We start from the raw sequence: 27,594 nt of genomic DNA, 5'->3' as shown, positions 1-27,594 counted from the left end.
TGGCAACCTCACCTTCCAAATTAGTTGAAAACCAAGATCTAAATTTGTAGCCACAAACAACCTACTGGAGGAACTCAGAAAGCTGAGTGGCATTTAGGGGAGGAAAGGTATTGTTAATGGTTTAAGTGAAAACCTTACATCAAGATCTGAAATGTCAGCAATTCTTTTCCTTCCCCCAAATGCAACGCAGCTTGCTGTGTTCCTCCAGCCGAATGGTGCTTCAGATTCCAGCTCTACAGTTTCTTGTCTCCACATCTGGGCAACATTTCCTCTGACCACGTAATTAAAGATGTGCATTGAGGAACTTAAAATCAGATGAGACTTACTCACTCTGTGACTTTATCCAAGCGCAATCAAAGGGAAATCAAACTCCATACGTTCTTCCTAATATCATCCGACTATCTGGGAGCTACCTCTTCCCTGCACTGAGATCCCAACTTCTTGCTTTGTCTAGGACCCTGAAGCTGATATTTCTTGGCTTTGTGGTTTTGCTTTTCTCTTCCAATTTGCAGGTTTTTAAAGCCAAGTTTCCTGCTACTTCATCATCTTTCCTATTTCCTTTGGCAGTGACTGAACCTTCTCTCACTGGTGTTGGCAATGGTAAAGGGAAATCATGTTGTTTCTTTCTCAGTGAAAGGCTTTAATCTACAATTATTCCCAACATAGTAGAATACCTCAACCAGGAGCAACAAATATTATAGACAATAGACAATAGGTGCAGAAGTAGACCATTCGGCCCTTCGAGCCTGCACCACAATTCTGAGATCATGGCTGATCAACTACTATCAATACCTGGTTCCTGCATTGTCCCCATATCCCTTGATTCCCCTATCCATAAGATACCTATCTAGCTCCTTCTTGAAAGCATCCAGAGAATTGGCCTCCACTACCTTCCAAGGCAGTGCATTCCAGACCCCCACAACTCTCTGGGAGAAGAAGTTTTTCCTTAACTCTGTCCTAAATGACCTACCCCTTATTCTCAAACCATGCCCTCTGGTACTGGACTCTCCCAGCAGCTGGAACATATTTCCTGCCTCTATCTTGTCTAATCCCTTAATAATCTTATATGTTGCAATCAGATCCCCTCTCAATCTCCTTAATTCCAGCGTGTACAAGCCCAGTCTCTCTAACCTCTCTGCGTAAGACAGTCCAGACATCCCAGGAATTAACCTCGTGAATCTACGCTGCATTTCCTCTACAGCCAGGATGTCCTTCCTTAACCCTGGAGACCAAAACTGTACACTATACTCCAGGTGTGGTCTCACCAGTGCTCTGTATAAATGCAAGAGAATTTCCTTGCTTTTGTACTCAATTCCCTTTGTAATAAAGGCCAACATTCCATTAGCCTTCTTCACTGCCTGCTGCACTTGCTCATTCACCTTCAGTGACTGATGAACAAGGACTCCTAGATCTCTGTGTATTTCTCCCTTACCTAACTCTACACCGTTCAGATAATAATCTGCCTTCCTGTTCTTACTCCCAAAGTGGATAACCTCACACTTATTCACATTAAACGCCATCTGCCAAGTATCTGCCCACTCACCCAGCCTATCCAAGTCACCCTGCATTCTCCTAACATCCTCATCACATGTCACACTGCCACCCAGCTTAGTATCATCAGCAAATTTGCTGATGTTATTTTCAATACCTTCACCCAAATCGTTGACGTAAATGGTAAACAGCTGTGGTCCCAATACCGAGCCCTGTGGCACCCCACTAGTCACCACCTGTCATTCCGAGAAACATCCATTCACCGCTACCCTTTGCTTTCTATCTGCCAACCAGTTTTCTATCCATGTCAATGTCTTCCCCCCGATGCCCTGAGCTTTTATTTTACCCACCACTCTCCCATGTGGGACCTTATCAAATGCCTTCTGAAAATCGAGGTACACTACATCCACTGGATCTCCCCCGTCTAACTTCCTGGTTACATCCTCGAAAAACTCCAACAGATTAGTCAAGCATGATTTACCCTTGGTAAATCCATGCTGGCTCGGCCCAATCCTATCACTGCTATCTAGATATGCCATTATTTTATCCTTAATAATGGACTCTAGCATCTTCCCCACCACCGATGTCAGGCTGACAGGTCGATAGTTCTGTTTTCTCCCTCCCTCCTTTCTTAAAAAGTGGGATAACATTAGCCATTCTCCAATCCTCAGGAACTGATCCCGAATCTAAGGAACATTGGAAAATGATTACCAATGCATCCGCAATTTCCAGGGCCACCTCTTTTAGTACCCTAGGATGCAGACCATCTGGACCTTGGGATTTGTCAGCCTTCAGTCCCATCAGTCTTCTCATCACCGTTTCCTTCCCAATGTCAATCTGTTTCATTTCCTCTGTTACCCTATGTCCTTGGCCCATCCATACATATTCTTCTAGAGAAAGCTAGCAGGTCAAGCAACATCTGCAAAGGGAAAGAAACTGACAATTCCAGATGCTGTTTGACTCACTAAGTTCCTTCAAACTAGATTGTTGCTCCAGATTTTAGCATCTGCAGTGTCCAGAACACCTGATCTGTTCCAATCAATTCTTCAAATGCAGGTAAGGATGGTTGAAATTTTCATTGTTAGGGACAACTTGTTGGGACTGTGCAATATAATGTCTTCCAATTCAACGTGAATTTTGTTTTCAAAATTAAAACTCAGATGAACCAGCCCTAAAGAGGATAGATGAAACAGTGCAGGCATAGCAAGGTGAAGTAGTGATTAGGCGAGGAGAGTGAATTGCACGGAGTGAGGAAGCAGCAGATCAATAGACACCTCTGTGGAATGCACTGAAGAAATAAAATGTGGTTAAGGTTATTAACAATCACCAGGGTTATGACTATAATGGAAATCCAAACACCTCTATGGAATTCAGTTACTGTCAGTAACACTGGTCATATTAGGGAACATTCCCATAATAAAAATATTATAAAGGGCAAACCAATCTTAATCATTCCAAATTAAAATAAAATAAAAAGTGTAGATGCAGGAAATCTGAAATAAAACCAGAATGCTGAAAATACTCAGATCAGCGGTTAACCCTTGAGGGTCAGGAACTTTAGTTTCACTCCCTTCTGGAGGTGCTGCCTCATCTGCTGCGTTACTTCTGCAGTTTCTGTTTTTGTTATTACTCAAGTGACTGTCTAAAGGTGAACCAATTAGTAGGTTAATTGGTCACTGTAAAGTATCTCATAATTAGGTGGGTTTGCTGGGCAGTATGGCTTGAAGGGTCAGGCGGTATCTAAATAAATATAATGTTGCTCAGTTAGGTGGCATTTCTTTTATACCTTATTAACTATTTCCATGAAACTTTGGCGAATTTGGCAGCTACTTAATTGCGTCAGAATGTATTGGTTCCGATGTGACTCAATTAACCAGAATCCACTGTACTACTTATTATTAATATTTTGTCATTTTTTTTGTATTTGCACAGCTTTCCACTAGTGGCTTGCTAGTCTTTGTAGGCAGTTTTTCATTCACATTTCTTTGTTCTACTGTGAATGTCTGCAAGGAAATGAACCTCTATGGAACTTCAAACACAACTCATCCTAGAAAAGAGAGACTGGAGCCCTTAGCCACTAGCTGTTGTTTGTCCACTGAATTTGATAATGATGATTGTGTTTGTGTAGCTCATCTTATCTGTGTTTGGAGGTGACTGAAGAGGCCAATCCTTGAATGGCAGAGACATTCACAGTGGGGACAAGGGAATTGTTCCGATTCTATACACAGCTGTTGCTGCTGCTTTCCTCTTCTGCCGGGTAGTCTCCAGCTTCCTGTGATGCCTATCTTCTAAGTTGTTGAGCAAGTTTAACTAAGGTGCACCAACCAGTTCAGTCTTATGCCCTAGTTCCAGATGCCAGGGAGCAAGCCCACTATAATCAATGCTGGCTTTCACACAGTCCTTATACCTGAGTATAAATACGCTGAGTAGGCTACAGTCAATCATGGAAAACCCTGAACATTCTCTGCACAGCACCATCCAGAGACAGAGAAGCAGCTTCAGCGGCAGGTTGCTGTCAGTGCAATGCTCCTCAGACAGGATGAAGAGATCATTACTCCCCAACGCCATTCGGCTCTACAATTCAACCACCAGGGACAAGACATGTTAAAGTGCCGGGGTTAGGACTGAGATTAAGTTACCACTCAATGCACTTTAGTAAACTATTTAAGAACTTTTTAAAAGCTATTTATTAATGCTTTTTGAGAGGGTGATTTTAGCTGCATATCATATTTATACTGAGTTAAATACTGTATGTAATTAGTTTTGCTACAATAAGTGTATGGGACACTGGAAAAATGTTGAATTTCCCCTTGGGGATGAATAAAGTATCTATCTATCTATCTTTTATGAGGTCTACCATGGATTCTGCTTCCCTGTGAGAATTGGCTATAGAGCAGCTGCTTAGGGAGTCCAGAGCCCTCAATGTCCAGTCCAAAGACATAGTGTTTTCAGGATAAACACGTGTTGTCTTTGCTCTATTCAGGACTTCTGGGTTTGTGCCAGTGGATACCCATAATGGATCTCAGGCTGCTCCAGCAATTTGAGTTGCCTTTTGTATACAGTCCACATTTCACAACCATACAGGCTTGTACAAGTCAATATTGTCCTATAGGGTGCAGTCATCTGCATTGAATGCTTTGAGGATGATTCTATTAGCTGTCTTAAAATTAAAATTTAGGCAATGCAGATCAACCAATCAAGTCTGAACTGAAGTACACCCGTGTTCAAGGCCCCTGACCGTGTAGTTGAGTACACATGTGAAAAGGAGGTGGAATAGCAAGGGGCCAGCACACACTCTTGCTTCACACCATTTGGGATGTTGAATAGCTCTGAGGCCTCCCCATTTGAGAGGACAAGGCCAGTCATATCATCGTGAAAGAAAAAAGATTGATGAATTTGCGTGAGTATCCTAACAAGATTACTCAAAGCGCTTCTCTGTTAACCATGTTAAAAGCCTTAGTCAAATCTATGAAGACAGTGATCCAGATTCTGCTTGATACATTTTTCTTGAACTTGACAGACAGCAAACACCATATCAATGGTGTTTCTTCCAGGGTGGAACCTGCACTGTGCCTCGGGCAGGGTCTTCTCAGATAGGGTCATGACTTGGTGATTGAGAACGACATGGGCTAAGATCTTCCCAGCGAGATGCTGTGGTAGTTACCAGTCAGCTCTGCTGCCTTTGTTTCTGAAAAGAGATAAGGTCAAAGCATCTCTGAGTCCACTGGGCATGTCTTCATCTTTCCAGAAGGTCTTAGTGCAACCAAACCCATTGAATTGAAGACATTGGCAGGGATTCTATCCTTCCTAGAGGTTTTTCCAGAACTTAAGCCAGCAATGGTTTGTTTGACCTCAACCTTTGGAGGAGAGTGGTTGAGGCATCAGCAGTGAGTTTCTGGGGGATTTGATGGAGTGCAGCCTGGACTACAATAGATGGCCTGTTGAACAAATTGCTTAAGTGTTCTCTCCACCTGTTGTTAATACTCTTTTTCTCTCTGAGCAGGGCTGACAGAAGGGGTATGATGTGAGGCTTGATTGGTCCACACAAGGCTTTGATGGCATCGAAGAACATCTTAGTCTTTGGTGTCAGCACGGCACTGGAATTCCTCCGGTTTCTCTCTCTCACCATTCAGTTTGCATTCTGCATAATGCCGTCATGTTTGCCTCTAAAGTGATCGCGTTTCAGGATGGAAGAAATGTTCTGCCTTTTGATTTTCTTCCAGTATCCTGGTGATATTTTTGTTAAACCGATCCCGATGAGCTCCTTTTTTGGTACGAGGGCTGACTTTGCTGATTTCATCTTGTATTGATTTCACATCCGAACTATGCTTCCATCTGGGGCCTATGGGATGGTAGTGTGTCATCGGGACAGTTTACAAATTGATCTCAATGTTTATGGTGCTGTAACTTGTTGGTATCAGGAGGTTGTCGGGTTACTTTTGAATTTTTTTTGGTGCAGATGGGATGATGTGTAGTGAGAGGGTTGATCTAAGTAGTTGATGATCCATCTAGCACTCTGCTCCATATATGGCTCTCGTGATCTTGAGATCATTCACCATGCACAATTTCCTTAGTGTGAAACTCGTCACTACTCAAACTTACTAAGTCCTGTGGCGATGGGGGAGAACGGGGACAAAGCAACAGGTGGGGGTAACCACTGGTTTGCACGTAGGTCATTTAATTCTGACCCTGGGAGAGCAGAGGTGACTAAGCACTTGTAAAGAGGGTTTCTTCTGTTTGTTAACTAGCAGGAATGCTAATTTACTGATAACGAGAATGGTATTCCTTTGTAAACCAAATGGGGATTAATGTTCTTTCTTCTGAGTCTGTAAGCTTTTGTTGACGGGCTTTTGGGCAGATCGGCGCGAGGGGGTCGAGAGAGAGGACGCAATGCTCTAAGCTGGGCAAGGATCGGACCGGGGTCCGAGGCCGGGAGATTCTCCGAGGAGGGGGGGGGATGAAGCTAGATGTGCTTGGTTGACCACTCGGAGGGTCCTGAGCTGTTTGGAGAGTCGAGGAGTTCGGAGGGTCCTGAGCTGCGAGTCGAGGAGTTCGGAGGGGAGCGAATGGTGGCCAGAAGACTTCAGTAATTGAGCTCCAACGGTTGTGCACGAAGTGGTTTGGACTTTGATAAGTTTGGCGCCTTTTCTTTAATTTTCTCTTCATATATACTGTATCGTTATTAATCACTTAGTTATAGTAACCTTTATAAATTGTACTCATTTAATCGCATATGGTGTACTGTCTGTTTTTGGGCGAGGCGGGGACATCACACAGCATCCACACCAGCTGATTACCCAGTTTGGCGGGGCCGAAGGCTGCTCCCCCTAGACGAGAACGAGCTGAGCGAGCCTGAGGCGACCCAGGGGGTTACACACTTATGCAGGATGAGCACTGCTCCCCCTTGGACAAGGAAGATTACTAGAAAAGGTATCCCAGACGTTGCTTGTTCCAAAATAATCACAGCTGGCATTTTTACCCCTGCAGACACCAGATGAGGAACACATAAATGACCCACTAGTTCTATGGTGGAAGATTTTAGGAGCTGAATGATAGCTCTTGTCTAGAGATCAAGGTGGAATTTGATTTAGATCAGATTTTCAGCATCTGCAGAATTTCTTGTGTTTTGGGGATGAGGTACACTGTTTGGGACTCTCCAAAAGGAGCCTCAAATCTAATTAAAGCAGGCTAGTTCCTACATCATAAAAACACCTTTATGTCAGGCAGCATTTGGCAGCAATCAAAGAAATTACAAATTGGCTGGCATTGTTCAAAAGAGTACCAAAAAAACAAATTGTCACAGTAACTCCCTTCACAAGATTCACAACGAAACAGTGTGAATATTCACTACACAAATCTGATGCTTTGCCAGAGAATTTGCCTGCTGACAGCACCGTAATTAAACTGAAGTCGATGGAGGTGAAGGAAACAATCACTATTTTAAATATACATAATCATTTTTGTGTGAAACGCTTTAAACCTTGGCCTGTGAAGAAATAATTAAAGGCTTGTTAGCAACAGAATAACAAAGCTGCATAATAATGTGGAGTAAGCAGCAAAAACACTGCATTGGAAAGAGTCAGAAAGTTATCCAACATGTGAATTCAGCAAAATGCTGCAAGCTCTGCTCAGTGGGAATTAAACCAAGGTGGTTCATTAACTGCAACTCTCCAATGCAGGGTCGTTTTCAATGTTTGTCGACTACTGAGCCTTGCCAGTGTGTGACTGAGTTGAGGAATAAAGTGACGACAAGTTGCTGAGACTTTATAGCAACGAGACATTTGGTGTCTCGCTGCTGTAGAGTCTCAGAGTCCTTAATGTTCCACGAGCCTTCCTGTCAGCCAAACAACCTCTCCTTTCTTCAGGATAAGGTTTAATATCCTTAGCATTTGTTGTGAAATTTGTTGCTTTATGGCAGCACTACAGACCAATACATAAAAAGCTATAAATTATAATAAGATATATTAGATATAAAACTGACTTAAATAAGTAGTGCAAAAAGAGAGGAAAAAAATGAGGTAATGTAAATGGGTCCATTATCAGACCGTAAGACAGAGAAGCAGAATTAGGCCATTTGGCCCATTGAGTCTGCTCCGCCATTTCATCATGACTGATCCATTATTCCTCTCAGCCCCAATCTCCTGCCTCCTCTCCCCTCCACTGTATGCTTCATGCCCTGGCCAATAAAGAATCTATCAACCTCTGCCTTAAGCATACAAAAATTTGGCCTCCACAGCTGCCTGTAGCAACAAATTCCACAGATTCATCACACTCTGGCTAAAGAAATTCCTCACCTCCCCTTATTCTAAGGCTGTGTCCTCTGGTCTTACACTCTCCCAGCACAGGAAACATCCTCTCCACATCCACTCTATCAAGGCCTTTCACCATTTGACAGGTTTCAATGAGGTCACACTTCATTCTTCTGAATTCTAGTGAATACAGTCCCAGAACTATCAAACACTCTTCATGTGACAAGCCATTCAGTCCTGGAATCATTCTCATGAACCTCCTTTCAAATGAGTCCAGTTTCAGCATATCCTTTCCAAGATAAGGGCCCAAAACTGCTCACAATACTCCCAGTAAAGCCTCACATTACATCCTTGCTTTTATATTGTAGCCCTTTTGAAATGAATGCTGACTTCACATTTACCTTCCTCACCACAAACTCCACCTACAAATTAACATTTAGGGAATCTTGCACAAGGATTCAAGTCCCCTTGTGCCTCAGAATTTTGTATTTTCTCTCCATTTGGAAAATAGTCTACCCTTTCATTACTTCTACCTAAGTGCGTGACTGTATCCTGCTCGATACTGTATTTCAACTGCCTATTCTCCTAAGTCCTTCTGTAGCCTCTCTACTTCCTCAAAACTACTTGACCCTTCACCTACCTTTGTATCATCTGCAAACTTTGCAACAAAGCGATCAATTCTATCATACAAGTCATTAACATGTAACAGCACTATCGCTTCGGTTCCCAACCCCTGCCAGATTAGTTTAAACTCACTGGAAAAACTCTAGTCAATCTGACCCCTCTGGTTCAGTTGTAACCTGTCCCTTTTGTACCGGTTGTGCTTTTCCCAAAAGAGATCCCAATGATCCAGAAATCTGAACTTCTGCCCTCTGCACTAGTTCCTCAGCCATGCCAAATCATCCTATTCTCACCCTCACTGACACATGGCATCGACCTAGAGATTACTACCTCAGAGGTCCTGTTTCTCAGCTTTCTACCTAATTCCCTAAATCCTCCCTTCAGCCACCTTGTCCACTTATGTCAGTGGTGCCAATTTGTACCAAGACTTCTGGCTGCTCACCCTTGCCCTTGAGAATGCCACGGACCTGATCTGAAACATCTCCGACTCTGTAACCAGGGAGACAACACATCTCTATCGCACCCACAGAACCTCATCTCTGTTCCTCTGGCTATCAGTACTATCAATACTGCAGTCCTTTTCACCTCTCTGCTCCTCTGAGTCACAGCACCAGATTCAGTGCCTGAGACACGGTCACTGTGGCTCCCTCAGTAGGTCATCCACCTCAATAGTATCTAAAATTGCATACTTAATAATAAATATGGGGAATGCCACAGGTGTACCCTGCACTGGCCATGCATTTCCCCTGCTCCTCCTGATAGTCATCTAGCTACCTGGTTCCTCCAACCTGGCAGTGACTACCTCCCCATAGCTCCTGTGTATCATCTCCTCGTTCTCCTACATGAGTCAAAGGTCATCGAGCTGCAGCTCCAATTCCTTAGCACATTCTCTCAAGAGCTGCAGCTTGGTGCACCTGCAGATGTGTTTATCTGGGAGATTGGAGGTCTCCCAGACTTCCCACATCCCACACAGAGTACAAAACACTGCCTTGGAGCCATTCCCACTAAACTACTTTACCCTACCAGATGAAGAATGAACAGAGAGAAAAAGTATGTTAAAAGACAATTTACCTCACCCAAACCTGATGAGCCAAAGCCACTCTGAACACTGGCATACTCCAAAAGAATGGCCGCCCGAAGAATGATCCATTTAGAACTCTGATGGCAGAGGGGAACTCATGACTTATCCAAGTTTCCCTTCTTCACTGGTCACCTCAACTACTTCTATATTGTAAACACTCTCAAGATAATGAAACCCCTTTGAAATTAGAGAAGGATGTTGTTCTCTTGCACATTTTTCACTAACAACGATGAATGCCAAACTTCATAAGGTTTTAATGGTTTTATGGAATAAAAGGAACCATCTTGCCCCATGACAGCACTCAGTTGAATGGCCCCTACCAAACAACACAACTTTGCTCATTTGACCAGAAGGAAAAGCCTATTAAGAGTCACAGGGCCACATAGCACAGAAAATACTCTTTGACCCAATTTGCTCATGTCAGTCAAATGCCACCTAAGCTAGTCACATTTGCCCGTTTGGTCTATATCCTTCTAAACCTTTCCTGTGTATATACGTATCCAAATGTCTTTTCAATTAACAGTACTTTCTCTGGTAGCTCATTCTATATCTTCTCCATCCTCAACTTGCCCCTCAGGCCCCTCACAAATTTTCTCCTCTCACTTTAAACTTGGTATCACAGCCTGGTATGGAGGTTCCAATGCACAGGATTGCAAAAAGCTGCAAAGGGTCTTAGACTCAGCCAACTTCATCACAGGCACAACATCATCACTGTCAACATCTTCCTCACGAAGACAGCATCCATCACCATCTGGGATATGCTTTCTGCTATCAGGGAGTGGTACAGCAACCTGAAGACTCATATACAGTGATTCAGGGGATGGCTTCTTCTCCTTCAACATCACATTTCTAAATGATTCATGAACTTGGCCTTGCTGGCACTATTTATCTTTGTAATTTATTGTAATTTTAAGTCTTGGCAATGCGCTGCTGCTGCAAAACAACAAACCACATCATCAAGTCAGTGATAAAGATTCTGATTCTCTGCCCTCTTGTTTTTGACTTCCTTCCCTGGCAAAAAGACTTCACGTTCACTGTATCTAAGTTCCTTATGACTTTAAACACAGGTCTCCCATTGTCCTCTCCCATCAGACCACATTCTTGGCCATTGAATAACCTTCTGCTGTAAGGTATGCAAGTCTCTTTAAGTAGCTAAGCACACAAAACCTCTATAAGATCAACCTTCAAGTATCTCTTGGGCCTTAACGGCACTGTATTTGGTTTATATATTTTGTGGCTCTTTAGCTTTTCACCTACTTCTGTAAGATCATAAAATATGTGGCTTTTAATGTATTCTTGTTTCTCTTGGCTTTACTCACTATCTATCTCTCTGAATCAGCTCCGTGGCCCTCCTATACTCCACCTCCAGGTCTTAAAGCTAGCCTAAAGTGACTTGAAACAAATTTAGTTTTCCATGTTAATAAGCAGTGACAATAACCAAACTAAAAGTGTGGAACAGTCGATTAAATTACAAATGAACGATCTCGTTCCCCATCCATTTCTGCATTCTTAGCCTGGAACTCAGCCAATTCCCTATCCTGTGCTGTGTCTGAAAAATATTAATATTGGCATATTAAAAACAAGAGTCTGTGAATGATTGCTACCCCAGATTTTGCATATTAACTTTCAAGTTGCTCTTGAAGACTTCTGTGTACTTGACGACCAGAAATAAAGCAAGGGGCCATGAAGAGAAGGACAAACATTTTCGTCTCAGGTGCTGCAGAATCACTTCCACTGAAACAGATTCTCCACATTCCCAATTCTCCGCAAGTATGTTAAAACAGTCTTGTTTATTCACAATGTTTTCCCTCTCTGTGTCCAAGTAAATGACTTAAAAAAATCAAAAAGTCAATGAAACATGCTGCGAGTTGTCAGGAAGAAGGAAGGTGGTCTTTTGGCCAATACAGCCTTTTGTGCAATAACAGTACTCTTAAAGAAGAATGTGTGTGTTCCATTGATTGTCTTTTCTCTTGCACTTTATAAAGTTAGCATGACAGGATTTTTTTTTGTGCTTTGCTTTGACGAGGAAATTAGGAAGACTTAAGGACGGATGGCAGACATTGTCTATATGGAGGTTAATGAGAATGGTCTCAGAATTGAAAGGGTTAATGCATGAGGGGTGTTTGATGGCTCTGCGCCTGTACTCCATAAGACCATAAGTCATAGGAGCAGAATTAGGCAATTCAGTTTATCAAGTCTGTTCCGACATTCCACCATGGATGATTTACTATCCCTCTCTACCCCATTCTTCTAACTTCTAACTTCTCCCTGTATCTCTGTACCCCGACTAATGAAGAACCGATCAATTTCAGCTTTAAATATACCCAATGACAGCCTCCACAGCTATATGGGCAATGAATTCCACAGATTCACCACCTTCTGATAAGGAAATTCCTCTTCATCTCTGTTCTAAATGGATGTCCCTCTATTCTGAGGTTGTGCCCTCTGGTCCTAGACCCACCAACTACAGAAAACATCCTTTCCACATCCACTCTATCTAGACCTTTCAATATTCAATAGGTTTCAATGAAATCCCTCCTCATTTTTCTAAACTCCTGTGAGTACAGGCCCAGAGCCATCAAATCTTCCTCAGATGTTAACCCTTTTCATTCCTGGAATCATTCTCATGAAACTCCTCTGGACCATCTCCACCACTAGCATATTTTTCCTTACATAAGGGCCCAAAACTGCTCATGATAGTCCAAGTGTGGTCTGACCAATACCCCATAAAGCCTCAGCATTACATCCTTGCTCTAATGCTACCAATGCATTTGCCCTTCTCAACCTGCAAGTTAATCTTTAGGGAATCCTGCATGAGGACTCCAAAGTCCCTTTGCACCTCTGATTTTTTAAAAAAAACTTCTCCCTATTTACAAAATAATCCACACTTTTATTTTTTCTACCAAAGTGAATGACCACAGACTTCCCTGCAGTATATTGTTGACTGCTTCTTTCGGGATGCTGCCCGACCTGCTGAGTTCATCCAGCTTTTTTGTACGTCTTGATTTGACCACAGCATCTGCAGTGTACTTTGTGTTTACCGTTCCATCCATCACATCTTTGTCCATTTTCCCTATCTGTCCAAATCCTTCCAAATCTTTCCTGCTTTCTCAACACTACCTGCCCCTCCAATCATCTTCATATAGTCCACAAACCTGACCACAAAGCCATCAATTCTGCCATCCAAATCATTGACTTAAAACATATAAAGAAGTGTTCCCAACACAGACCCCTGCAGAACTCCACTAGTCACCAGCAGCCAACCAGAAAAGGCCCCTTTTATTTCCACTCTTTGCTTCCTGCCAGTCAGCCAATCTTCTAATCATGTTAATATCTTTCTTGTAATATCATGGGATCTTATCTTGTTAAGCAGCCTCATGTGTGGCACCTTGTCAAAAGCCTTGTGAAAATCCAAGTAAACAACATCCACCAATTCTCCTTTGTCTATCCGGCTTTTTATTTTCTCAAAGAATTCCAACAGATTTGTCAGGCAAGAATTCCCCTTAAGGAAACCATGCTGACTTTGGTCTATTTTATCATGTTCCTCCAAGTACCCTGAAACCACACCCTTAACAACCAAATTCCAACATCATCCCAACCACTGAGGTCAGACTAACTGGTCTGTAATTTTTTATCTTCTGTCTCCCTTCCTTCTTAAATAATGGAGAGACATTTGCAACTTTCAGTCCTCCGGAACCATTCCAGAATCTAGTGATTCTTGAAAGATTGGTTTGAATACCTCCAAAATCTCTTCAGCTACCTCTTTTAGAACCCTGGATTTAGCCCTTTCCACTTCCCAAGAACCTTCCATTAGTTATAGCTACAACACTCACTTCTGTCCCTTGACATTCTCAAATTTCTGACATACTGCTCGTGTCTCTCAAGTGAAGACTGACACAAAATACTTAAGTTCATCTGCCATTTCTTCGTCCCCCATTACTACCTCTCCAGAGTCATTTTCTCTCGCTTCTGTTTTACTCTAGTTTTCTGAAAAAACTTTTGGTATTCTTTTTATATTATTGGCTAACTTACCTTCATATTTCATCTTTTCTCTTCTTACGGCTTGTTAGTTGCCTTCTGTTGATTTTTTTAAAGCTTCCAAATCCTCTAACTTTCCACTAATTTTTGCATTATTATATGCCCTCTCTTTTGCTTTTTGCTATCTTTGACTTCTCAGCCATGGTTGCAACATCCTCCCTTTAGAATACTTCCTCATCTTTGGGATGACTCTATCTTCTGAATTGCCACCAGAAATTCCTGCCATTGCTGTTCTGCTGTCATCCCGGCTGGGTACCCCTTCCAATCAATTTTAGGCAGTGCCTCTCTCATTTACTCCACTGTAATGCCTTACATCTGATTTCATCTTCGGCCTCTCAAATTGCAGAGTGAATTCTATCATATTATGGTCACTGCCTCCTAAGGATTCTTTTGCCTTATGCTTCTGAATCAAATGTGGTTTATGACAAGACCCAAACCAGAACTGCCTTCCCCTAGTGGGCTCAACCACAAGCTGCTTTAGAAAGATATATCATAGGCATTCTACAAATTCCCTCTCATAGGATCCAGCACCAACTTTATTTTCCCGAACTACCTGCATACTGCAATCCCCCTTTACTACAGTAACACTGCCCTTTTTATATGCCTTTCTATCTGCTATTGTAACTTCTATGCCATATCCTGGCTACTCTTTGTTGGTCTGTATATAACTCCTGTCAGGTTCCTTTTACCCTTGTAGTTTCTTAAATCTACCCACAAGGACTCTGCATCTTCCAATCCTACGTCATCTCTTTCTGAGCCACCCCCACTACCCACCTGCCTGTCCTTTTGTCCATTTGTATATCCTTGGATTTTAAGCTCTGAGCTATGATCTTTCAGCCACATCTCGGTGATGCCCATGCCACTCCTGCCAATCTCTAACTGTGCTACAAGATTATCTACCTTATTCTGTATACAGTGTGCATTCAAATATAACACGTTCAGTCCTGATTCCATGACACTTCTTGATTTTTCTCCCAGAGTACACTTCAGTTCATCCCACTGACTGCGTTTGTCCTTCCTCACAGTCTGACTACACACTGTATCTCCTTATATATCAACTGCTCCATCGTCAGCCCTATCATTCCAGTTCCCATCCCCCCTCCCCACCAAATTACTTTAAACCCTCCCTAACAATTTTTGCAAACCTGCTTGCAGGATACTGTTCCCCCTTGGGTTCAGGTGTAACCTGAACTTTTTGTACGGGTCAGAGAGCGGTAGCTGTGTGGAACGAGCCTCCAGTAGAAGTGGTAGAGGCAGGTTTGATATTGTCATTTTAAAAAAATTGGATAGGTATATGGACAGGAAAGGAATGGAGGGTTATGGGCTGAGTGCAGGTCGGTGGGACTAGGTGAGAGTAAGCATTCGGCACGGATTAGATGGGCCGAGATGGCCTGTTTCTGTGCTGTAATTGTTATATGGTTACACCTTTCCCAATGTCTAGAAATCTGAAATATTTACCCCTGCACCAATTCATCTGCCAAATCATCCTATTCTTACCCTCACTGCTGCGTGGCATAGGCAGAAATCCAGAGATTACTACCCTGGAGGTCCTGCTTTTCAGCTTTCTACCAAACTCTCTACTTTTTCTCTTCAGGACTTCCTCCCTTTTTCTACTGATGTTGTCAGTACCAACTTCTGGTTTCTCATCCTCCCCTTTTAGAATGCTGATATGAGACATCCCTGGCACCCGTGAAGCAACATAGTGTCCAGGTATCTCCTTCATTTCCACAGAATCTCCTGTCTGCTCCTCTAACTAATGGGTTGCACTTGAATCCGAGGGGTCCAATATCTTGGCAGGAAGGTTTGCTAAGGCTTTTGGGGAGAGTTTAAAGTAGAATTGCTGGAGGGTGGGAATTGAACTGAAGAGACGGAGGAAGGGGCTGTTGGCTCACAAATAAGGAAAGCTTGGAGACAGTGAGAGGGAGGATAGGCAGGTGATAGAGAAGGGGTGCGCTCAGACCAATGATTTGATATGAGTCTATTTTAATGCAATGAGTATTATGAACAAAGCCGATGAGAGAGTGTGGATCAGTACTTGGAACTATGATTTTGTGGGCATTACAGAGACTTGGATGGCTCAGGGGCAGGAATGGTTACTTAGGCTTTAGATGTTTCCGAAAGGACAGGGAGGGAGGCAAAAGAGGTGGGGGTATGTCATGGCTACAGAAAAGGAGGAAGTCACGGAGGGACTGTCTACTGAGTCTATGTGGATGGAAGGGGAAGAAACAGGAAGGGGGTCAATAACTCTACTGGGTGTTTTTTATAGACCACTCAATAGTAACGTTAGGGACATTGAGGAGCAGATAGGGAGACAGATTCTGGAAAGGTGCAATAATAACAGGGTTGTCATGATGGGAGATTTTAATTTCCCAAATATCGATTAGCATCTCCCTAGAGTGAGGGGTTTAGATGGGGTGGAGTTTGTTAGGTGTGTTCAGGAAGGTTTCTTGACACAATATATAGATAAGCCTACAAGAGGAGAGGCTGTACTTGATCTGGTATTGGGAAATGCACCTGGTCAGGTGTCAGATCTCTCAGTGGGAGAGCATTTTGGAGACAGTGATCACAATTCTATCTCCTTTACCACAGCATTGGAGAGGGATAGGAACAGACAAGTTAGGAAAGCATTTGATTAGAGTAAGGGGAAAGATGAAGCTATCAGGCAGGAACTTGGAAGCATAAATTGGGAAGAGATGTTGGAGGAGGCAAATACGGTGGTGGAGGCAGATACAATAGGGTTTTTTAAGAGACTCCTGGATAGGTACATGGAGTTTAAAAAATAGAGAGTTATGGGTAATCCTTGGTAATTTCTAAAGTAAGTACATGTTTAGCACAGCATTGTGGGCCGAAGGGCCTGTATTGTGCTGTAGGTTTTCTATGTTTCTATGATTTCCCAACACTACTGCATTCCTAACTCTTCTCCCCCTCCCCCGTCTTCCCTTCTGAGCCACAGAGTTAGTGCCCAGGACCTAGGCCTCCCCTGGTAGGTTGCTGCTCCCTCCCCACCCCCAGAACAATATCCAAACTGGTATACTTAATATTGAGGGTAATGGCCACATCTTCATAGCTTCATCATTCCAGTACTGTGCACTGGAGTTTAGAAGAATGAGAGGGGATCTCATTGAAAACCATCAAATATTGCAAGGTCTAGGTAGATTGGATGTGACTTCCAATAGTGGAAAAGTCTGGGACTAAAGGGCACAGCCTTTTAGAACAGAAAAGTTAAAGTCTGTCCTGAGCCTTATAGGCTCATCAGGCCAGTGCTTATGCCAGTTTCTGTGGCGTGAAGCGACTGAGAGTACAAGACTCACCCCCCCCCCACCCCAGATAGGACGCCAGTCAATCACGAGGTTAACCCCCAGCACTTTGCCGGTACCCGTTTTCAGCCGGGTGGACTGCAGCAATGTGTGGTTAAGTGCCCTGCTCAAGGACACAACACGCTGCCTCGGCTGGGGCTTGAACTCTCCAACTTCAGATTGCTAGTCCAACGCCTTAACCACTTGACCACGCGTCACTTTTAGAACAGAGATGAAGAGCAATTTTTTTTTATCCAGACAGTGATGAATCTGTGGAATTAATTGCCACTCATGGCTGCAGAGGCCAATTCACTGGGTATTTTTAAAGTGCAGTTTTGTAGGTCTTTGGTTAGTAAGGTTATGGGGAGAAGGCAGGAGAATGGGATTGGGAGGGACAATAAAGCAGCCATGATTGAGTGGCAGAGCAGACTCAATGGGTTGAATGGTCTAGTTCTTCTCATATTCCTTATGGTCTTATGGAGTTTAGCGAGGCATTTGAAAAGGTCCGACATGGTACACTAGCGCAGATGTTTAAGGCACATGGGATCAAAAGTAAGCTGGCTGAATGGATCCAAAGTTGGTTTGGTGATAGGAAGGCTGTGATTAGTGATGTATGGCAGGGACCAGTGCTGGACCCCTGCTGGTTGTGATATATATGAATGAACTGACTGCGAATTTCAGATTTGTAAATTTGTGAATAACATGGAAAATGGCAATGCTGTGCAGTGAGGAAGATTGGGCGAGGCTACAAAAGGGTAGAGATCAGATGGAAAGCTGGACAGAGATGCAATTTAATCCTGACAAATGTAAAGTGATGCATTTTAGGAAGTGAACATAGATAGGGTATATATAGTAAATGGCAGTGTGTGGAGGAATATTAATCAACAGAGAGACTGAGAGGTTGAACTTCATTGTTCCCTGCAATAACAACTCAGGTAGACAGGGTGGTGAAGGCGGCATGTGGCATGCTTGCCTTCTTAGCTCAGGGTACAGCTTTGAAGAAATGACATATTATGTTGCAACTTTTGTAAAAAACAATGATCAGACAGCATTTGGACAAGTCTGGTCATCAGACCAATCAGATGAAGCTTATGCTGGAGTCAGTGCAGTGGAGACTCATCAGGAGGTTGTCTGCTCTGGAGGACTTTAGTTCCAGAGAGACTGGGTAGTCTGGGCTTGCTTTCCCTTGAGTGGCGGAGTTTGAGGGGTGACCAGATATGAAATTATAAGGTAAAGAGTCAGAATCATTTTCCCATTGAGGGGTATCAAAAACAATGGGTGTAAGCTTGTGCTGGAGTAGAAATTTTAAAAGGGACCCCTTTTTTTTAAGGTGGATATCTGGAATTTGCCGCCAGAGAAGGTGGTGGGACATGACAGAATCACTACATTTGAGCGATGTTTAGAGGACACTTGGACAGGAAGTTAAAAGAGAGTAGTGTAGATGAGCATGGATGTGGTGAACTGAAGGGTGCTGATGCTTCTAAATTTGTGCTACACTGATCCACACAATAGAGCATATGTGGCATAACCAAAGGGGCACCAAGAGGAAAGATCAAAGTGAACCATGAACACTGTTGAAACTGATCACAAGCAAAAAGAAACTCTGGACACACACACACTCAACAAAACAGCAACAGTGGCACAATTCTTGGCTCTTCAGGGTCGTCCACCATTCAACATGAAAACAGGGCATCCTGATGTAAAATGGGATCATATTTCAGACAAGAAACACAGAAAGCATTTGCACACAAAACTCATTCCTGTCTGCTAACACCAGAATCTTGTTTTTATTTAATCTTTGTAGACTTAGTTCCCTATTTCAGTTACTGTTTTAATCGCTATCAGCTGGTCTCCTGTGGCACTGCTCACAGTTATTGCAAGGGGTGTAGGGGATAGGAAGAGTTTGGACGATGAATACCTTGAACGATGAGCGACTATTACCTTGTTTGTGTCATCCATATCCTCGGAGTTTACCCACACGCGTCTATGGTCACCTGTGGAGGAGGCAGGAAAATAATTTTAATCTTTGTAGGTACAATATTGACATTTAAAAGACATTTGGGTAAGTACACTGATGTGGGCCAAACATGGGCTGACGTGATGAAGTAGGCTCCATGGTCCGCACAGGTGAGTGAGGCTGAAGGACCTCTTTCCATCCTATATTAGTCTATGATTCTAATCTTGGTTTCATCTGGAGGCAGATTCATATAAAACACCATACAGAATCAGATTAGTCTGCTGTCATATCCAGCAGCGTTTCAATGTCATTCTTTGCTCATGTGAAGCTCACAGATTAAACAGAAAACAAGGTAACAATAAAAACAGAGATGAGCGCAAAAGCAATGAAATGATGCAAGATGTAGTAGTGCAAAAATAAGACCATAAGACTTAGCAGCAGAAATAGGCCATTTGACCCATTGAGTCTACTCTTACATTTATTATCCCTCTCAACCCCATTCTCTTGCCTTCTCCTTGTAATTTTTGACACCCTTCCTAATCAGGAACCTCCACTTTAAATATACCTAATGACTTGGCCTCCACAGGTTCAGCACTCTCCAAACAAAATTTGATATAAATTACTTCAAATAAATTAAATTACTAAGCAATTCCTCCTCATCTCTGTTCTAAGTGACGTCCTTGTATTCTGAGGCTGTTTCTTCTGGCCCTAGACTCTCCAAATACTGGAAACATTCTCTTCATGTCCATTCTAGGTCTTTCAATATTTGGTAGGTAAAATCGGTTTCATCTTTTGGGGGTACATCGAAGAAATAAATTGGGGTTGAAATACAATGGTTATCATTCTTTATGGTGAAATGTTCATACAGAAACACCCAAGGTCAAACTTTCATTTTTAGATAACCTTGCGTTTTAAACAACTACGCTGCAAGTCCTGATGAAAAGTCAGGCAGAAGGGTTAGAAAACATTAATTAGAAGAGAGAGCTGCTGTCTTTGTAATGGAGAAGGGTAGATGTAATTCGGATGCAAAGAATTATGAGTCAAGAGACACTAACAGTTTCCCTTAGAAGCAGGGTCAACAACTATGGGACAGATTAAAGATAATATGGAAATACCGTAGCATAGCAGTTAGCATAATGCTATTACAGCACCAGCAATCAGTGAACAGGGTTCAATTCCCGCTGCTAACTTTAATAAGTTTGTACGTTCTCCCCATGCCCGTGTGGGTTTCCTCCCACAATCTAAAGACATATGGGTTAGGATTAGTAAGAAGTTATAGGCATGCTATGTTGGCACCAGAACCATGGCGATACTTACGGATTGCTCAGCACCTATTTGGACTGTGTTGGTTGGGCATTGACATATTTTAATGTATGTTTTGATAGATTTGTGACACATAAGTAAAGCTCATCTTCATAAAGTTTGAAAACAAATGGTTGGTGGGTATCTGGAACTTATTGTCTGAAAGAGGAAAGAATGGAATTCTTGTTTGCAAACACGAGGAAATCTGCAAATGCTGGAAATTGACAGTGCTTCTCCTTATAGATGCTGCCTGGCCTGCTGTGTTCCACCAGCATTTTGTGTGAATTCTTGCTTGGTTTTGTTTGGGATTGATGATGTACTACTAGATACACAGAATGATGCAGTGGTTGTGGTTTAGGAAGAGAATATTTGCTTCACTGAGTCTATGCTGGCTCCTTGTACAAAAGTCATATCTGTTTGATTCCTCATGATTCTACTTATAAATACTTCCCTTCTGGGGGGTTCAGAAAGCTAGGCGGAGTGAAAGGAAGGTAGATTATCAACTACACGCAATCAGCACGCTAGATTTCCATTGATTGAAATATTGTGCTCCCTATTGTCTATTAATCTTTACATTAGACAGGATATGTGGTGTACATCATTAATAATACCTGAACACTATTAATGGCTGCAACAATAAATAATCACTCCATTACCCCCAAGGGCGAGTCAGATTGAATGATGTAACTCACCATCGACAGACCCAAACTCCCGTTCATGAGCCCGGGTCAGGATCTCCTTGTACAGGGCCTCAGCTTGTCTGTATTTGCCTTGTTTCAAGTAACAGGAAGCCTGGAATAAAGGAAATACAGCTGTATACAGTCAGTCATCCCAAACATCAATTGACGTACCAATTACTACCTAATGTGTTATTGGTAGATTCCAAAATAATTCCAACGTGCTATGTCCCTTCTTTACCCTCTGCCATCAGATTCTGAACAGTCCATGAAGAGGCTGGAACTTTATTCCTTGGAGAATGAGAGGTTACTTTAAAGAGGTGCATAAGATCATAATGGACGTAAATAGGGTTAATTGCGAATAGTTTCTCACCACGTAAGGGTAATCAAGATCTGGAGGGCATGGGTTTTAGGCAACTTCCTCTCACAGATGGTTTTGCATATATGGAACAAGCTGCCAGAGGAAGTGGTTGAGGCAGGTACAATAACAACATTTAAAAGACACTTGGATAATTACATGGATTGGAAAGGTTGCCACATGGGCTAAAAGTGTGCAAATGGGGTGATCTTGGTGGGCATCACAGCTGGCATGGACAAGATGGGCCGATGGGCCTATTTTCATGTTATATTACTCCCTTGCGATTCCTTTTTACACTATTTATCCATTTCTGGGAAGTTGGTATGACTGTGCCAGATACAGCTTCTGACCTATTGTTCTGCTAATCTCAGAAGTGTAAGAAGCCCAGAGGGTAGCCGGTCCTGGGATTGGAGACCCAAGGTTAATGGCCTCTCCCCAGCACACCTTGAGGTTGTGTTGGTTGTTAACACAATCAACATATTTCACTGTATGGCTCAATGTACGTGGAATAAATAATTCTGTGATTTCCTCTTGCTCAGCAAGACAAAGGAGCAAATTATTGACTTCAGAAGAAGGAAACCAGAGGTTCATAAGCCAGTCCTCATCAGAGGATCAGAGGCAGAGAGGGTCAGCAACTTTAAATTTCTTATCATTTCACAGGACTTGTCCTGAGCCCAGCATGTAAGTGCAACTACGAAGAAAGCACAACAGCAGCGCCTCTACTTAGGAGCTTGTGAAGATTCCGTATGGCATCTAAAATTTTGATAGACTTCTATAGGTGTGTGGTGGAGAGTGTATTGACTGGCTGCATCACAGCCTGGTATGGAAACATCAATGCCCTTGAATGGAAAATCCTACAAGTAGTGGATACAGCCCGACCCATCGCAGGCAAAGCCTTCCCCACCACTGAGCAAATCTATGTGGAGCGTTGTTGCAGGAAAGAAGCATCCATCATCACGGACCCCCACCTTCCAGGTCATGCTCTCTTCTCGCTGCTGCCATCAAGAAGGTGGTATATGAGCCTCAGGGCCCACATCACCAGGTTGAGGAACGGTTACTATCCCTCAACCATCAGGCTCTTGAACCAAAAGGGATAATTTCACTCAACTTCACTTGCCCCATCACTGAAATGTTCCCACAAACTATGGATTCAATTTCAAGGGCTCATCATCTCTTGTTCTTGATATTTATTGTTTGTTTGTTTGTTTATTTATTTATTACTATTTCTTTCTCTTTGTATTTGCAGAATTTGTTGTCTTTTGCACACTGGTTGAATGCTCAGTTCAAAGGTTTGAAGGTCCAATTTAACGTTGGTGCAGTCTTACATTGATTCTATTTTGATAGTTATTCTGGATTTATTGAGTATGCCCACAAGAGAAATCTATGAGTTGTATATGGTTATATATATGTACTTTGATAATAAATTTACTTTGAACAGGAGAGGGGAGATAATTCAGCCACTATTCACTGTTACGGTGTGAAGTGTGGACTTCAGGAGAGGGCAGGGATCAGGAAGAACTGAAATGTTCATCTTCAGAATCTGAATCAGATTTACTATCACTGGTATACAGTACTTCATGAAATTTTGCAGCGGCAGTACATTGCAATACATAATTAAAAAAACAGCAAATTACAATAAGAAATAAATTTTAAAAAATTAAATTAAGTAAGTAGTGCAAAAAGAGAGCGAACAAAAAGAAAGCAGTACTGAAGTAGTGCAGATGGATTCATTGTCTATTTAGAAATCTGATGGGTGGAGGGGAAGAAGCTATTCCTAATCTGTTGAGTATTTGTCAAGTCAAGTCACTTTTATTGTCATTTTGACCATAACTGCTGGTACAGTACATAGTAAAAATGAGACGTTTTTCAAGACCATTGTGTGACATGACACAGTACAAAAAACTAGACTGAACTACGTAAAAAAACAACACACAACTACACGAGACTACAGACCTACACAGGACTACGTAAAGTGCACAAGACAGTGCAGGCATTACGATAAATAATAAACAGGACAATAGGGCAAGGTGTTAGTCCAGGCTCTGGGTATTGAGGAGTCCTATAGCTTGGGGGAAGAAACTGTTACATAGTCTGGTCGTGAGAGCCTGAATGCTTCGGAGCCTTTTCCCAGACAGCAGGAGAGAGAAGAGATTGTATGAGGGGTGCATGGGGTCCTTCATAATGCTGTTTCCTTTGCGGATGCAGCGTGTAGTGTAAATGTCTGTGATGGCGGGAAGAGAGACCCCGATGATCTTCTCAGCTGACTTCACTATCCGCTGCAGGGTCTTGTGATCTGAGATGGTGCAATTTCCAAACCAAGCAGTGATGCAGTTGTTCAGGATGCTCTCAATACAACCCCTGTAGAATGTGATGAGGATGGGGGGATGGGAGATGGACTTTCCTCAGCCTTTGCAGAAAGTAGAGACGCTGCTGGGCTTTCTTTGCTATGGAGCTGGTGTTGAGGGACCAGGTGAGATTCTCTGCCAGGTGAACATCAAGAAATTTGGTGCTCTTAACTACCTCTACTGAGAAGCTGTCGATGTTCAGTGGGGAGTGGTCACTCCATGCCCTCCTGAAGTCGACAACCATCACATTCAGAGACAGGTTGTTGGATCTGCACCAGTCCGTTAGCCGCTGCACCTCCTCTCTGTAAGCTGACTCGTCGTTCTTGCTGATGAGACCCATCGCGGTCGTATCATCGGCGAACTTGATGATGTGGTTCGAGCGGTCTGTTGCAACACAGTCATGGGTCAGCAGAGTGAACAGCAGTGGACCGAGCACACAGCCCTGGGGGGCCCCTGTGCTCAGTGTGATGCTGCTCCCAATCCGGACTGACTGAGGTCTCCCAGTCAGGAAGTCTAGGTTCCTTCAGGTTGTCTTCAGGTTCCTGTACCTTCTCCTTGATGGTGGTAATGAAAAGAGGGCAAGTCCTGGGTGATGGGGGTCATTTATGATGGATGCCGCCTTTTTGAGGCACTGTCTTTGTAGATGGAAAGTTAGCATTCAAGAGGTCTAGAATATAACAACAAAGATGGGATGCTGAGAGGCTTAATAAGGCACTGGTGAGGCCTTACTGGTGAACAGTTTTGGGCTTCTTAACTAAGAAAAGACGTGCTGGCATTGGAGAGGGTTCGGAGAGGGTTCAGAGAAGGTTCACAGGGTTGATTCTGGGAATGACAGGGTTATATGATGAATGTTTGATTGCTCTGGGCCTGTTCTCGCTGGAGTTTAGAAGGGTGAAGGGGGAATCTCATTGAAACCTTTCGAATGTTGAAAGGCCTAGACCGGGGGTCGGCAACCCGCGGCTCCGGAGCCACACGTGGCTCTTTTACGTCTGTGCTGCGGCTCCCTGTTGCTTTGGGAAATAATTGGTCAGTATTTAATTAAAATGTATTTTATGTTAGTTTGTTAGTTTTTGAAATGTAATTCTAAATTTGAAGATTATGGTGATCTTGTACAATCTAAATAAGACGTTGTGGCGACCCATTTCCTGACACATCCGAACCGGCTCACAATTAGCCAGCGTTCAGGCTAAGGGAGATAGCCTACGGGGGTTTGTGAGTACGTGTCTTTTGCAGCATCCGCGCCCATGGGGGGCGGGTTGAGGGAGGCTTAAAAGCAAGGCTGTTTAGTTTGAATAAAGCTATCTTTGACTGCAGTTTACTGACAACGTGTTTTTATCGCTGGCTGTCCAGACGGGAGGTGCTGAAACGCTTTGTCGCGTGTCTGGAAGAAGTGAAAACTTTCCTGGGCAGCAAAGGGCTCACCTTTCCTGAGCTGGAACAGCCAGAGTGGCTGGAAAAGCTACACTTCATGGTAGACATGACAGCGCACCTGAACACGCTGAACACAGCTCTTCAGGGGTAAGGACGTACAGCCCTGCACATGTTGGAGGATGTTTTGGCATTCGAGCGCAAGTTGACAGTGCTTGCCAGAGATTTACAGAAAGGCACATTGTCTCACTTCCCCAATTTGAGAGAGTTCAAACAAGGTCACGACATGATAAATTCGGAGTATTTACATTCTGCAATCATCGCAATGCAAACATCGTTTGGGAAACGCTTCTGTGAGTTCAGAGAGGAAAAAAACACATTATCCTTCCCGGTCACTCCCCTAAGCATCGATCCATGCCTACTGAATATGACTGCATTGGCAGGAGTGAGTCAACCTGACCAAGTATGATAAATATTTTAATTGCCTATTATTTTACGTATATTCATATGTTTTCATTGTTCAGTGAAATAGTCCTTTTATTTTTCAGGTTGACAGCTGGCTGACGTTATTTTTGGTTTGCTGCTGGCGGCAAATTTAAATTTGGCGTTTTTCATAAATACAAGAAGAACTCAAATAGACATTGAGTATTTTACTTAAAAGTAACCTTCAACCCAACGTCTTTTTTTCGGAGTTCAAAATGTTTTTGTTGCATGCAGAAATGTAATTTCGTTTTCTCTGCAGGAGTTCATCAATTTCATAAATGCAACACATTATAGTTTGTTTATACATAGCATAAAGGCAAAACAAAACGTTGTATGCAGTGTTATTTCATTTTAAATGTCAAACAGGTTTTGCGGCTCCCAGTGTTTTCTTTTCTGTGGGAAACGGGTCCAAGTGGCTCTTTCAGTGGTAAAGATTGCTGACCCCTGGCCTAGACAGAGTAGATGTGGATTTGATGTTTCCCATGGTGGGGGATTCTAAAACATGAGGGCAGAGCCTCAGGATAGAGGGGAGTTCATTTAAAACAGAGATGCAGAGAAATTTCTTTAGCCAGTGGGTAGTGAATTTGTAGAATTTATTACCACAGGCATCTGTGGAGACCAGGTCATTGAGTGTATTTAAGATGGAGATTAAAAGGTTCTTGATTGGCCATGGCATTAAAGATTATGGAGAGGCTGAGGAGGGGAGAAAAAAAGGTTCAGGGGGGGCCTGGTGCCTATGATGGAGTTTCAAAGTTCCAAATAAATTTATTATCAAAGTATGTACATTATACAGTGGCTTACAAAAGTTTGGGCACCCCTGGTCAAAATTTCTGTTACTGTGAATAGTTAAATGAGTAGAAGGTGAACTGATCTCCAAAAGTCATAAAGTCAAAGATGAAACATTCTTTTCAACATTTTAAGCAAGATTAGTGTATTATTTTTGTTTTGTACAATTTTAGAGTGTAAAAAAGGAAAGGAGCACCATACAAAAGTTTGGGCACCCCAAGAGATTTGAGCTCTCAGATAACTTTTACCAAGGTCTCAGACCTTAATTAGCTTGTTAGGGCTATGGCTTGTTCACAGTCATCATTAGGAAAGCCCAGGTCATGCAAATTTCAAAGCTTTATAAATACCCTGACTCCTCAAACCTTGTCCCAACAATCAGCAGCCATGTGCTCCTCTAAACAGCTGCCTAGCACTTGAAAATTAAAATAAATAATGCCCACAAAGCAGGAGACGGCTATAAGAAGATAGCAAAGCGTTTTCAGCTAGCCATTTCCTCAGTTCGTAATGTAATTAAGAAATGGCAGTTAACAGGAACGGTGGAGGTCAAGTTGAGGTCTGGAAGACCAAGAAAACTTTCCGAGAGAACTGCTCGTAGGATTGCGAGAAAGGCACATCAAAACCCCCATTTGACTGCAAAAGACCTTCATGAAGATTTAGCAGACTCTGGAGTGGTGGTGCACTGTCCTACTGTGCAGTGACACCTGCACAAATATGACCTTCATGGAAGAGTCATCAGAAGAAAACCTTTCCTGCGTCCTCACCACAAAATTCAGCGTCAGAAGTTTGCAAAGGAACATCTAAACAAGCTGATGCATTTTGGAAACAAGTCCTGTGGACTGATGAAGTTAAAATAGAACTTTTTGGCTGCAATGAGCAAAGGTATGTTTGGAGAAAAAAGGGTGCAGAATTTCATGAATTTCATAATTTCATGAATTTCATGTCTCCAACTGTTAAGCAAGGGGGTGGATCGATCATGCTTTGGGCTTGTGTTGCAGCCAGTGGCACGGGGAGCATTTCACCGGTAGAGGGAAGAATGAATTCA

At 42.8% G+C, this 27,594-nt stretch overlaps 1 protein-coding gene across 6 annotated transcripts in view; it reads right to left on the bottom strand.

Moving 5' to 3' along the window:
- Nucleotides 1-27,594, bottom strand: part of LOC132381815 (kinesin light chain 1-like) — a 133,044-nt gene that overhangs the window by 28,587 nt on the left and 76,863 nt on the right. For all 6 annotated transcript variants that reach the window (XR_009508124.1, XM_059951422.1, XM_059951423.1 and 3 more), the window contains 2 exons: nucleotides 21,228-21,327; nucleotides 19,218-19,270 (listed from right to left, as the gene is read on the bottom strand). Coding sequence is in view for 5 of the 6 variants with exons in the window: in XM_059951422.1 (XP_059807405.1) it covers nucleotides 19,218-19,270; nucleotides 21,228-21,327 (153 nt within the window). In the remaining variant the exon portion in view is untranslated. The remainder of the gene's footprint in view (nucleotides 1-19,217; nucleotides 19,271-21,227; nucleotides 21,328-27,594) is intronic.

The sequence above is a fragment of the Hypanus sabinus genome, chromosome 26, assembly GCF_030144855.1.
Source record: "Hypanus sabinus isolate sHypSab1 chromosome 26, sHypSab1.hap1, whole genome shotgun sequence".
Classification (NCBI taxonomy): Eukaryota; Metazoa; Chordata; class Chondrichthyes; order Myliobatiformes; family Dasyatidae; genus Hypanus; species Hypanus sabinus.
The sequence above is the reverse complement of the archived record's forward strand: the minus strand, read 5'-3'. Positions and strand labels throughout refer to the sequence as shown.